The 14,637-nt window shown below is 43.2% G+C and overlaps 1 protein-coding gene across 2 annotated transcripts in view; it reads right to left on the reverse strand.

Annotated features, from left to right (window-relative positions):
* Positions 1-14,637, reverse strand: part of COL22A1 (collagen type XXII alpha 1 chain) — a 287,856-nt gene that overhangs the window by 234,383 nt on the left and 38,836 nt on the right. For both annotated transcript variants that reach the window (XM_061607024.1, XM_061607022.1), the window contains exons 2-3: positions 7,203-7,364; positions 5,064-5,630 (exon numbers count right to left, since the gene is read on the reverse strand). In XM_061607024.1, the coding sequence (XP_061463008.1) occupies positions 5,064-5,630; positions 7,203-7,293 (658 nt within the window). In that variant the 5' untranslated portion in view covers positions 7,294-7,364. The remainder of the gene's footprint in view (positions 1-5,063; positions 5,631-7,202; positions 7,365-14,637) is intronic.

Genomic DNA, 14,637 nt, shown 5'->3' on the forward strand with positions numbered 1-14,637 from the left:
ATACAGAAGTCCTCTTGGAGGCTTGGCCTGGCAACCAAGAGGTCATCTGTATCTTTAAAAGTTGTGCAGGGGGAAGGGAGAATTCCATCTTGTGGTTTTTCCCATTACAGAGTTGCAAGAACACCTGCACTTGGCTGACTTTCTCTTCTCCTAAAGATACAGGATCAGTCTCAGGCCCTGAACCTGGCAACCCTAATTACAATTGCTGTGAAAGTAACTAGTTACTTTTTCACAAAAGTATTCACTACAGTTAAATTTCAGTTACCTTTTTTTAAAAAGTCTACAAGGTGATGGCCTTGGCTGCTGCACATCTAAGTAGCCAGCCAACAACATTAAAAATAAACACACACATACAGAGGTAGTAGAATAATTCTTTTTATCCATGATAGCAATGGTAGTCTCTCTGCTGGTAAGGGAGGGAGGGAGGGAGGCAGAGGCCACTACTCAGTTCTTTGCACATCAAAACAAGTGCAACCCCCCCCCACTCAGCCAGCAAGCATCATCTCTCTCACTTAACCACCTCCTGGACCTTGCCCTGCCACCAACTACAGGACACTCACTCAAGCAAACATTTTCCCCTGAGATGCAAAAAAGTTAAAATACTGCAAATGCAGCACAATAGCCAGAGAAGGTGGTGGAGGCCACTTTGTGTGCCAAGTACAAACACAGTATTCACACACACACACACACACACACACACACACACACACACACACACACACATTATCATCTTTCACCTCCATAGTTCTTTATTTCCATTCTGCTGCTGCCTCCTTCTCCTCCTTTATCCATGTTCTTGCCCTCCGGCTCCTTTTTCCTTCCACTCCATTCTCCACCACCACCATCCATTTTTATAAACAATTGTTTTCTCCACTCCACCCTGTCTCACTCCTCACTCTTCACCTCCTCCCTCACCGTCTTCAACCCACCCACAGAGCATGAGGGAAGAGCGACGCTGCACAGAAGCCCAGTTTGAAGCACATGGTTTTCATCCACAAATCAGAGGAGCAGAAGGCTCCCCATGCTCCCCCCCCAAGTAATGCCCAAAAGTAATGCTGGGGACATTATAATTACTCCACAAAAGTAATAAAACTACTCCTAATTCTATTACTATCAAAATGTAACGGAATTACTTGTAACAAATTACTTCCAAGCTCTGCTACCGACCATGCTGGCTGGAGCTGAGGGGAATTGATGTCCAACAACATCTGGACCAAAGGTTCCCCAGGTCTGCTCTACATGATCCTCCCACAAATTCACCCAGTCCAGACCACGGGTCTTAAAACAGAGTGTACTGCACAATTGCACTACTCAGGACTGTCTCAAGGTTGCTCAGGGGAGTCAATGACAAGAACAAAGCACATGTGCAGGGCCAGCATCAGGAGCCAGCATAACCTGGCAACTGCTGATGGTCCTTCTTGCTGCTTCATCTGCTCACCTGTCCTAGGACCATGTGAGAGGTGACAGGGAGAAGAAGGAGCAGGCGCAGTGACCTTCATCCCCCATGAAATAGACTGGGCCAAGAGGGAGACAGCAACTGAATGGCTAGTGAGGGGCTACTCAGGGGGAGGACACCATGGAGGGCAGCTTGCTCAAGCCACCCCCCCCCCAAAAAACCCATTGAGGCAGCACTACAATACATGTATGGCCGTGGCCAGTGTGTGTGTATATAAATCAAACCCAATCATGCAATCATTTGGAAAATCAACGCAACTTTGGGCCCTCCACCCCAAAACGCACATCTCGATCCCTTTAAATCAGACTCATGATGTTAGTATAGAGAAACAGACTAACAATGGAACAATTTCACATAGTCAAAGGGCTAACCTAAATAGTATTGGCCCAAGCGGCACCCCCAAAAAAGGCACAACTACAGCAAGTGGTCAAGTACCACTTCTAGAAGATCAAAGAACAGAGAAGGATGTTGAACCCAGGAAAGAGAAAAAGACCTACTGTTTGTTCCAAAACCATGGAGAAGACCTCTCTCATTGTTTCTGTGCTGTTCATGTACCTAACAAAATCGTATCAGCATAAATAAAATGCCTATGGCTTCTCTAAATTACTGATCACCAGGATATGGTAGGTCAACTGTTCCACAGCCTCAGTATTAGGGATGGGGTTCGGTAGCTGTTTCCTCTCTGTTTGGATTCAGACAGTTTGGCTTTCAGTACTGATCTGACATTTTGTTATTTCTAATTGTTTGCGCAATTGCTGATTTGCAGGGTTTTTTTTTCCAGTGACGAAAAACATAATTGCTAATGGAAATGCTTATGCTGTAGGCGCTTGTTCCAATGAGTTAAGTTAAGAATGCAACAGCTTAGAGGAAAGCTGATTACAAAGACAATAACATAACATTCGGAGTGGATTTTGCTTTTTTTAAAAAAAGAAAACATGCCAATGACAGCTGCAGCCCACCGCAAGAAATCAATGTCAACCCGAAAACAATATGGATTGTCGGATTATGTCAAAATCTGCTAATAAATCCGATTTAGCAAATATTCTCCCCCATCCCTATTCAGTATCACATAGTTTTATTCTTGCTGACAAGGGTGGGAAACTTTGTTCAGCCCAAAGGCCACATTCACTTCGGACTGACCCTGGACACTGCCCTGGTGTTGCCTTCGCTTGTGTTGCTGCTGGGGAGTCTCTCAACTCTTTAACGAGCCCGGTGAGAACAGGATACTACAACTTCCATCGTTCCATCTGGTCATTGGTCATAGTGGAGTCCAACAAGAACTGGAGGGCCACAGCTTATCCACCCCTGCCTGAAAGCAGGTAGGTTGCTCCCCTATCCCCTCTCAATTCCACCTCTGCCCTAGGTGCAGTCTGAAGTGGTGCACGACCGGTGTCTGAGACTTAGGCCATTTTTCCCTGCTCATGACTGCATATCAAGCTGCATGGCCTTTCAGACTGCCTCACTTTCAAGTTCGAATGGAGGAGGAAGAAACTGGGCTTGCTTCCCAAGGACAAATTGGAGGAAAGGGAGGATACAATAAACAAGCTGCTGTTGAAAGGCACAGCTACACTGGCCAGTTGAGAAGATGGCTATCCTAGACTGAAAAGCTTCACACAAAGCCCTTGGAATTCCTGCAGTTCCGTCCTGCATGTTCTTGCTGCCATTGTGCAAAAGTCATCACCCAATCGAGATGGTTAACTATAGTATGGAATGTCAATGGAGCTCATGGGTAAAAATATCGAACAATGGCACACTGAATATAGGGCATGATTCGTAAGTGTGCTGTGTTTATCACCATGGCATCTGCCATGGGTCCATAACATTGTCTCCTCTGTGCTCCCATTGCTCATGCTGGATGTGCAACAACAGTAAGAATGTACAGACACAGTGCAGCTAGTATTCCATCGGACAAGGCAGGAGCAAGCAAAGATGGAGACAGCAGCAGGGGAGACTGAAAGTCAGAGATGGCCAACTTCCACATCTGAACAGAGAGAAAACTCTATTCTCCAGTTAGCAGTTCAGGACGGCAAAATGCTGAGTGGTCCGATCAATAAACAGTGGCAGTTGGTGGCTCTTTGAACAACTCCTTGAAAGGTTCGACTAAAACCCAGCGTGGATTCCACTGCCCCACTGACATGAAGCCACAAGCCACCACTGCAATTCATAAAAGGAAGTATATTGATATTGCCTTGTGGAATCTCTCTCTCTCTCTCTCTCTCTCTCTCTCTCTCACACACACACACACACACACACACACCAATTTCCTTTCCGTATGAGTGGATTCTAGGCAAATATTTTTTTACTGTACCTTGCTAAAATGAAAGGATCACTAGGGCTCATAATGTGCTTTTCCAGCCAAATCTGAACGATCAATTGCCAGTTAGCCACTGGCCCTCTAGGACTGAGCATTAGAGATCACCAGTATGGACCATGAACACAGAAGCTGTACAAATGTTTCATGGTTCTTGCCTGTAAACCATTTATCAGATCCAACCCTCACTTCTCCAAGGCTGAAATCTCACGACTGATTACCTGGGAGTAACCCCAACTGAACACAGTGGGATTTACTTCTGTGTAGGCTTTCAGAACACTCCTCTGCATGTTATTAGTCAACATGTCAGCCTACCCCTCATTTAAATGCTTACTCTTTGAAAACTAAAAGAAAGTACCCAGTGCCTTCAGACACAGTGTAGAGAAAACAACTCCAGTGATCTTTTTCTTCTCTTCAAGATGGTTGAATTAGGGAAGATTGATACAGCTGTTTTATTTCTTGGTTGTTCTTAACTGTCATACAATGGAGGCTCTTGAAACAATGGCTTTTTCACTATACTGGCAGAGGGCAGAGGAAAGGCTTTAGAGGATACCATCCCTGACCTGCTCCTGTCCCAAGGAGGACTGCTGGACAGTTTCCTGGCTGAGCCCATAAATTGGTGTAGGGCATGATGTACACTGCTTTTTACTTAGTCAGACCATTGGTCCATTTAGCTCAGTACTGTCAACACTAACTGGCAGAGGCTCCTCAAGGTTTCTAGCAAGAGCCCTACCTGGAGATGCCTCAGACTGAGCCTGAGATCTTCGTGCAAAACAGCTATAGGCCTTCCCCACCCTATGAAGATCTGCAGACATCAGGATACTATCACCAAACTCATCCATGTGCCTTCAGTCAACTCATCGCCTCTTTCTCTTTTGTAATTTTCAAGCCACAAAACCACCAAGTGACAGAAAGCTCAAATGTGATGACATTACCACTTGTGAACTAGTCACATGCTACGTACATTGTTAGTTAGGATTCCATCAGTTCCACATGACAGCGTGGGTCCAAGGTCATGAGTCCAAGGTCCATGGACATCCACTGGCTTAAATCTAAGTAATACGCTACAGCTGGGCTGCCAAATAGGAAGTCTATATGTAACAAGGTGGAGGAAAAGATACATTTTACAATGAAATGACTAATTCTTGATTTAACCTGGCTGGTTGTGGGACTTCAGAGTGCCTTCCGTTTTACCACATCTAAAGAAGCCACACATCTGCAACCCTATACACATATTCAGAAGGCCTGTTCTCACTGCAAATCTCTGGATGACAAAGACATGGTTTCCTTACTTACTCTCACAAAGTCTCCTCCTCAGCTTTCCACGTATTTTGTCGATAGCATTGTAATCGGAGACATGAAACACGTGGGCAGACTTGGGCTCTGAAGCCATTTCATCCAACTCTTCTTTAAGGGCCTCGCCAACACCCACGGCAAAGATCCTTATGCCTGCTTTATGTGCTGCGGTGGCTGGATCCAAAACATAATCCTGGCTCCGGCCATCGGTCAACAGGATAGCCACTTTTTTGATGGTGCGGTCACTTGGCCTCCCACCAGCCTCTGTAGAAAAGCTGTACGTGTTGATGTACCGTAGGGCATCACCGGTATTTGTATTGCCCCCATAGTATTTGATGTTCTTTGCGGCTACTTTTATTTCCTCCCGAGTCCGATATTTTCCAAGCTCAAACTCAGTGGTTGGTCTGTCACTGTAGCGGACAACACCAACCCGGGTTTTGTCCGGTCCAATCTCTAAAGTGTCCACCAGATTAGCCACCCACTGGCGGACCTTCTCAAAGTCCTCTTTGCCCACACTGGAGGAGGTGTCCAAGATGAAGACGAGATCATAGTGGACGCTCTTACAACCTGCAAGAGAAACATCAGGATCTGCTGAGCCATGGTAGAGGAAGACAGACACCAACATCACAACCTCTGGGAACATTTCTGTTCAGCATAGCAATTTCTGCTGGGGCAACATCTCACCAGCCCTCCACAGAACATGTTCGACCTTGGAGACCCATTAATGAGTCTGGCCTTAGAATTTAATAAGACCTAAAGTAGATCTGAACACAGTTTTTGCTTTGTTATGCCAACCTTCTCTCTTTTTTCTCTCTGTTGTGGCTGCTATGCCTTGGTTCAACTCTTTCGCCTACTCTGTCTGCATGTCTATGAGGCAACTATTTTCCTTTGAAATCTCAACAGACTTCTCTCTGTTCCCCTTCCTTCCATTCCCCTTTAACTCAACATGCTGAAAAACTTTTGGCACATCAAGAATTGCCTGCCTTCAAACCTGCTTTTACCAACAGCAAGCAGTTGGCACTCCATGTTCTCATTTAAAAGCACCAGTAACTTTCATTTATTGTTAGCCTAGAGAAATGTTTTCCTTTTCACTAGTAAACGTTTTACAAGAAGTTTTTTAAAAAATCAAGAGTGCTGACAAGAGTATGATTCATTGAACTCAGGAATGGACTTCTAGACAACTAAAGATAATTCATTTGCTAAGTATCTCTCTCTCACACACACACTGGCTGCAAGCCAGTCAGGAACAAGCCAAGGATCAAGCTTGGGGAACTATCTTGGGAGAACAATGGACCACCCTGACCTCATGTTTCAGGGCATCTGTCAAGAAGACCATGTTCTGTGATGTGATCTCAGAACTCATGAGGGCAACAGCAAGGTTTAGCAGGCCAGGCGAGTGTTCTGTGTGTAGACTGACAGTGCCCTATATAGTAGGCGCCAGAATATGTTGAAACACGCAGGGATTCCATGCCAGAAACAAGGGATCTCTTCGACAGACACATATGCATTCCTCAGCTGCAAATTATTTGTGTCATGGATTTTCCCCCTACTGTCAGTTCTGCCTCAGACTTCAGCAATTATGTCTATAACTAAGATCACCTAAGTTTTTCAGAACATTTGACTACTGATCTTACAAAAGAGCTCTATCCTTTCAAAAGAACACATTCCATTTTTTTCAATACAGTATAGCACATATAAAAGCCACAAGAGAGTAACAGCCAAGCCTGAGCATATGCATGTTTGCTCAAAAGCAATTCCCATTGGTTAGATGGAACTTCTAAGTAAAAGTGCCCAGGATTGCAATCTGACCTGCTAATCTAGAAGTCCCTGGTTCGTATCTCACCTTGGCAAAGAACTAACTAAGAGGTCTCAGACAAGCCACCACATCTCAACAACAATCACACAGGAATACAGAAATAATAAACAATGCTGATCCCACATTATAGGGTTGTTGTGAGGATTACCAAGACCATATATGTGAAGTGTTTTGAACAATCTGAAGTACTATATAAAAATGGCATTTATTATCCATTTCACTTTGGTTCTTCAATCATCCTGCTTTAGTGGTTTCGCCACTATCATTTTTTAAAAAAAAAACCCAAATAATAGAATTCGGATACAAAGAATGCCTCCACTTACCCGCTCTCTGAGCCTGAATCTTTTCTACACCCCAAAGGAGCAAAAGTAGTAGCAAGATGGCAGGTATTGAGTGTTTTCCTGCAAAGGACATGACTCTGTTCTTCTCCAACAAAATATTCTCCTTTTTCCTTCCACAATGGCAGTTATTCTACAAATCCATGCCTAGGACAAAGGAAAACCAAAGAGAGAAATGAGAGTGGAAAGCAATTATTATGTGAAGGAGTCACCAATCTGGAGTTACAGAGAACATAAAAAAGAGGAGAAATGGACATCCCAGCTGGACATCCTTTCGCTTGGAAGCTGTTTCCTCTCCTGGTGTTCCTTGAGAGGCTGCAGACTGTACACGGACAAAGCAACAAGACAGAGTTCACCAGGGTGGGGAAAAGAAGCTTAAAAGGTCTTTGTTACATGCTCAGGCCCAGTTATCTGATGGGGGAAAGATCATCACATTATTTAGGTTGAAACAAGTCCCATCTTTGACAGCATGCTCAGGGCAACAGACTGGAAATTATCCCCAGGGCTGGGCCCCTCCTCCTTCCACGTTAGATCTGTGCCTCGCTGTGAGGTTTATTTAGAATAATTCCTTCTGAACTGAATTGACTTGAGCATCGTGTGATTATACCCATCGCAGCTGCCCTGACTGTCATTATGCCATCCCTGAGTCAATTTTTTTTTGTTTCCTGTAAAAACAACCAATGCTTCTTCTGTAAAGTATTGCTGTAAATGGAAGAGGATGGAAGGAAGTGGAAGAGGCAGTATCGGAGCTAATTAAGAACATAGGAAGAACTCTGCTAGATCAGAGCAAAGGCCCACCTAGTCCTGCATCCTGTTGTCCCAGTGGCCAACCAGATGCCCAATAGGAAGCCCACAAGCAGGACCTGAGTGCAAGAGCACTCTCCCTGCTTGTGATTCTCAGCAATTGCTATTCAGAGGCACGCTGCCTCCGACACTGGAGATAAGATATAGCCATTGTGGCTAATAGCCACTGATAGCTTTACGATCCATTCACCAGGCTGCTCAAGCAGCAATGAGACCTATGGCACCAATTGCCACAGGATGCTTCTTCTGACAAGGCAAGGACATAGCAACTCTGCATTCGTCATGCATTCCAGGAAAAGCGTACTGATCCTGTCAGAGAAGGGGAAAAGTCTGTTTGGCTGGGGAAAATCTCCACATAAAGCTAAGGAAAGGAGGAGTTCAGGAGGGGTGTTTAGACCTTGGTGGCACACCATCCATCCATCATGTGCAAGCTAGGCTACCTGTGCATAAGAATAAAGTGGGGAAATGGACTGTACCACTTCAAGCTACAGGTAGAGCGCAGCACTCTTACTTCTCCACGGGACACACACCCTGCTAATAAGTAGCACTTCAAGGAATAAGGTTGTCTCTCCAAACTATTTGCCTCTGCTACTTGCTGGGAATTATTCACATATGAGAAAACATTAAAAAAAAAAAAGTAGGGATGGATGAGAATTTGATTCAGTTCGCATTTCAAGCAGAATTTATCAAATTTGCAATTTCCGAAACAATATGAGAACCGAAACACAGCCATCCTTCAACATTCACATTTATTAGAATTTTGGGATGCAGTTTGCCAACTAATAATAATAATAATAATAATAATAATAATAAATTTTATTTCTAGGCCGCCTATCTGGCCGCACAAGCGGCTACTCTAGGCGGCGTACAAGATAAAGTAAAACATACAAACTACATAAAAACCCAAGAACTACAATATAAAACGAAACTGAACCCACCCATAGCTAAAACCAATGGCACCCAAAAGAAAAAGAAAAAAAAAAGGAGCAAAATGAAAACAAAACAAAAGACAAAAACCCCAGGCCACCTCAGCCTAAACTACATTTACAAAAATGCATATATTAGGGGAAAGTGTGCATAAAAATGAATACCTGAGTGAAAATAACATGCAAAAAGGCATGAAATGATGAGAAATGACTTACAAAAATGTGCACCTTTGTCAAAACTGCCTACAAAAATGTGTTTATTTGGAGAAATTTGCACTAAAATGGTGGAGAATTTTCATGAGGATTTAAAAAAAAAATCACAGATTGCTGCAGATATGTGGAGGACTGAATTTAACATTGGAAAAAGGAGAAGCTGAGAGAACCAAAGCAGACAGATCCTTCCATCCCTAAAAACAATTGACCACTTTCCTGGAATGTAAATTTGTTCAGTCCTTTAGGAAAATGGGAAGCTGCCATCTACTGAGTCAGACCATTGGTTCATCTAGCTCAGTATTCTTTGGGTCCCCAGATGATGAACTCCAGTCCCCATCATCCCTCATCACTGACTGAACTGGCTGAGGATGATGGGATCTGTAGTCCAACGACATCTCAAGGGACTCAAGGTTGAAGAACACTCATCTGCCCTAGGGATGGTATCCACATTTCGGTGCTGGTTCAATTTTCGCTCCATCAGACTTTCTTCTGGTACCACTTTATAAGGGATCAATGTTTGCTATTTGCAATAAACGCCTATTTGGATTTCCCCCCACAAAAATATCAACATTAATATAAATATTTTTTTCAAATATTGTTTCTCATAGATTTTTTTAAAAACATTGGCATTTTCCTCAAAATATTGATATTTTGTGGAAAATGTCAATAAATATTGATGTTTTTAATCCACTTCAGCTGCAGAAAACTGCTAGAAGAAAACTGATCCTCACGGACAAAAAGAAGCAAATAAATAGGAAATCTGGTGTCAAATTTTGCAAAATTCAAGCACATCCCTCGTCTGCACTGACCGGCAGCATCTCTACAAGGTGTCTAGAAGGGGAAATTTCCAGCCCTACCTGAAGATGCTGCTGCGCATTGAGCCTGGGACCTTCTGCATGCAAAGCAGATACTCTGCCCTTGAGCTATGGCTCTTCCCCTAGGGCCTCCTTTCTGTCTGCTTTCAAACCAGCCCTAATCAATGGATCCCATCCTTAATGTGCGCATGCACACACGCACATACACACACACACTGCTTAAAGATTTTTATTCTATTAAACAGTGTGAAGACAAAGGTTTCAAATAAATAAATAATTGATCTTTGCCATTCCAAAGAGAAATTGACTCACTCTACACCTTCTGCATTTGTCAGTACAAGCAGATCAGAATGGAAACTCTCCATCAGATTCCATGCTTCTCTAAATGTTGTGTTTCAGTGGTTAAATAAAAAAATTCAAAATCAAAATGTATTTTTAAAAAATGCAGGAGGTATTAAATGAAATAACCGTGCTAGGACAAGGATTAGTGCTAGTGCAATGGGACTTTCTCCCCTTTCCTTCTGCCTAATGCCCCCTGAATCTGTTCTGTGGTTCCCCCCCACCTTCCGGATAAGATTTGGGGATGGCACACAGGGGGTGCATGGGAGAAGGAGAAGGGGGAACTCCCACTAGCACTATTATTTAGTTGAATTCCACCCATGATCCTTATTTTTTAGAGTGAAAATGCATATTTAAAATACAAATTTAAAACAAATTTTCATGTTAGTACAAACATCACTGCTTTAATGAAGAGTCAGAAGTGTTCTCAGGCTTTCAGTAAGAACAGACACCTCTATTTACTAATGGACTAATGGAACATAACTGTTTGTTTTAATATAATCACAACTGAGGCTTAGAGCCTCTAGCAACTGTTATTTGTCTTATCAGTGACATACACAAAAACAAAATAAAAATGCAAACAGCCAGGGATGTTTCTTCCCATGCTGCCTCTGGAAGGAAGATTGCCCCTCCTACATTTGTTAACCCTTTATTCTTCCCAGTACAGATGCATGAACTTTAGAGAACAGACTCTTCCCAAACATGCCATCACAGTTAGAAAATGAGATTTAAGGCAAAATCTCCCTCCAAAACTAAGGGTTGGCTCACACGAACCTTTCTGGCAAAATAAATGCCATGTGTAAGACCTGAGGGGCATACCTGATTGCTGTTGGGAGCACGCACAATGTTGCATGCATGTATATGATAGCACTCTTCAAGTACTTGAATGGTTGTCACACAGAGGAGGGCTGGGATCTCTTCTCAATCATCCCAGAGTGCAGGAGAAGGAAAATGGCCTCAACTTACAGGAAGCCAGATTTTGGCTGAACATCAGGAAAAACTTCATGTTAGAGAGGTACAACAATGGAACCAATGACCTAGGGAGGTGGTGGGCTCTCCAACACTAGAGGCCTTCAAGAGGCAGCTGGAAAGCCACCTGCTGGGTATGCTTTAATTTGGATTCCTGCATTGAGCAGGGGGTTGGACTTGATGGCCTTATAGACCCCTTCCAACTCTACTATTCTATGATACGCATGTGTGCACTCACCCACACAAATGGCTTTCTACTACTCACAACAAGACTTCAAAACATTCTGCCCATAGCAGCATGCAGAAAGCCCATCCCCATTCCCCACAGCCTTTGGTATATGCCACTGGCACTCATCCCTGCTCCCACTTGTGTTACACAGGCATCGGCCACTGCTCTGAAGGGAAGCATATGAATGAGCTCTAAGAGAAGCAAATGTGCAAACAGGTATTTGCTATGAGAAATGCACCAATTCAATGGGAAGAAATAGCACAAGAGGAAGAAAAGTTTGCTGCTTGAAGTTGTCAGAGACGATTCACAACTGCCCACACGACAAACAATAGGCTCAGCTGGAATCATGCCAGCAGTCAAGCCTGAATTGGCAGCAATATACAACAAACAGAAAAACAGCGAAGCCAGGACCATCAGCAACATATTTTTCACCCGAAAATGGGTGTCAGCGTTAAAAGGGGGAAATAAAAAAGTCTATAGAGGGGTGGGTGGGACATAGTTAAAAAAATCTTTTAAAAAATACTAGCAGTGAATTTATAGGCATGAATGGCTCCTCCCTTTCTTTAAATCTTTAAGATGGGGAGCCATAATAATAATAATATCTTTATTGTTACGGTCAATGACCAGCATGCATGGGGAGCCATATTTCCCCCCAACAAAGGCTGCAGAATGAGGCTATGCCATGATTAGGGATGAGTGAATATATCCATTTCCATTTCTCATTTTTTTTCCAGTCTTAAGTCCGGGTCTCCACCTTTCCACATCAGTCTGTGGTTTTTTAAAAATAATAAAAAATAAATACAATATTTTTAAAAAATAGTTCTCATGAAAACCCATCCGCATTTTAGCACAGATTTCTCCTAACATACATGTTTTTGTATACAATTTTGCCTAGTGTACACGTTTTTGCAAAGCAAACAATGCATGGATGTGTGAAGTCAAAATGGTAATTAACAACCATTTTTGCTGGCTGTAAAAATCTAACCAGGAGACAGAAGAAGTCTAAAGCTCTATCCCTATGCACATTTATCTGAGAATAAGCCCTTCTGAAACCAGGGGGGTGAACATGCATCAAAAAAGGCTGGAAAGCACTCAGATGCCAAGGGCAAGTTCTTAAGTCAGAATATGAAGTTTGAAACGTTCCAGATTTTCATATCAGTTTTTTAAAAGCTCTCAAATATTGTTTCCTGGCAGACAGCAACTGGAACTGGGGTAGTTCAGCCATTCTCCAGGAGGTGTCGTACAGCATCAACATGACAGTATCAGGAGATCTGAAAACCTTTTTTGCCTTTGTAAGCTACCTAACCGAAAAAAGCTGAGTTGCAGCACCATGAGGACAATTCCTTGTGGTTAATATCTTGGAAAACCCTAACCCTGGCTTAAATAAAAACATCACAAGGTTGCCTTCGATGCCATGGTGTTTTTCATAGTGAAGCCATTGAGGAGATCCACCTGTCGTACCATTAGGGTTGCCAGGTTCAGGGCCTGAGACTGATCCTGTATCTTTAGGAGAAGAGAAAGTCAGCCAAGTGCAGGTGTGCTTGCAACCCTGTAATGGGAAAAACCAGTGGAATTCTCCCTTCCCCCTACACAACTTTTAAAGATACAGAAGTCCTCTTGGAGGCTGGGCCTGGCAACCAAGAGGTCTTCTGTATCTTTAAAAGTTGTGCATGGGGAAGGGACAATTCTACCTTGTGGTTTTTCCCATTACAATGTTGCAAGAACACTTGCACTTGTCTGAAGTTCTCTTCTCCTAAAGATACAGGATCAGTCTCAGGCCCTGAACCTGGCAACCCTACGTACCATACATATTTCCTGATGCAAATCAGAATGAGAGCATAAACTTAGGGAGCTTTGCAAAACAGGGCAGTGTCACTGTACCCAATGCTAATGTGATAAAAATAACAGAATTCACTCCAGCAGTGATTTATAGCATTTCCTGTTAAGCCCTCCCATGGTACTTTGATGTTGGGAGGTGGAGAACATTTTTTTCTGCCTAGGGGTACATTTAATTGGTGGCAGGATATATTAGGGCCTGCATGCTGACAGTAGGTGTGGAAGCACCCTAGGCTCCTTCTGGGAAGAAGGGTGGCACCACGTATTGGTGGCGGAGTCGCTCTATACGTGAAAGAAGGCATTGAATCCAGCAAGCTCGAAACCCCAAAAGAGGCAGACTCCTCCACAGAATCGTTGTGGGTGGTGATACCGTGCCCCAGGAGGGACTTAATACTGGGAACGATCTATCGTCCCCCTGATCAAAATGCTCAGGGAGACCTGGAGATGAGATATGAAATTGAGGAAGCATCCAAACTAGGAAATGTGGTAGTAATGGGTGACTTCAACTACCCGGACATAGACTGGCTGCATATGTGTTCCAGTCATGACAAAGAAGCAAAGTTTCTAGATATTCTAAATGACTATTCCCTAGATCAGTTGGTCATGGAACCGACCAGAGGGACGGCAACCCTGGACTTAATCCTCAGTGGGGACCGGGACCTGGTGCGAGATGTAAGTGTTGTTGAACCGATTGGGAGCAGTGACCACAGTGCTATTAAATTAAACATACATGTAACTGGCCAATTGCCAAGAAAATCCAACACGGTCACATTTGACTTCAAAAGAGGAAACTTCACAAAAATGAGGGGATTGGTAAAAAGAAAGCTGAAAAACAAAGTCCAGAGGGTCACATCACTCGAAAATGCTTGGAAGTTGTTTAAAAACACTATATTAGAAGCTCAACTGGAGTGCATACCGCAGATCAGAAAAGGTACCGCCAGGGCCAAGAAGATGCCAGCATGGTTAACGAGCAAAGTCAAGAAAGCTGTTAGAGGCAAAAAGTCTTTCTTCAGAAAATGGAAGTCTTGTCCGAATGAAGAAAATAAAAAAGAACACAAACTCTGGCAAAAGAAATGCAAGAAGACAATAAGGGATGCTAACAAAGAATTTGAGGAGCACATTGCTAAGAACATAAAAACCAACAACAAAAAATTCTATAAATACATTCAAAGCAGGAGACCATCTAGGGAGACAATTGGACCCTTGGATGATAAGGAAGTCAAAGGTGTACTAAAGAACGATAAGGAGATTGCAGAGAAGCTAAATGAATTCTTTGCATCTGTCTTCAC

The sequence above is a fragment of the Rhineura floridana genome, chromosome 1 (assembly GCF_030035675.1).
Source record: "Rhineura floridana isolate rRhiFlo1 chromosome 1, rRhiFlo1.hap2, whole genome shotgun sequence".
Taxonomy (NCBI): domain Eukaryota; kingdom Metazoa; phylum Chordata; class Lepidosauria; order Squamata; family Rhineuridae; genus Rhineura; species Rhineura floridana.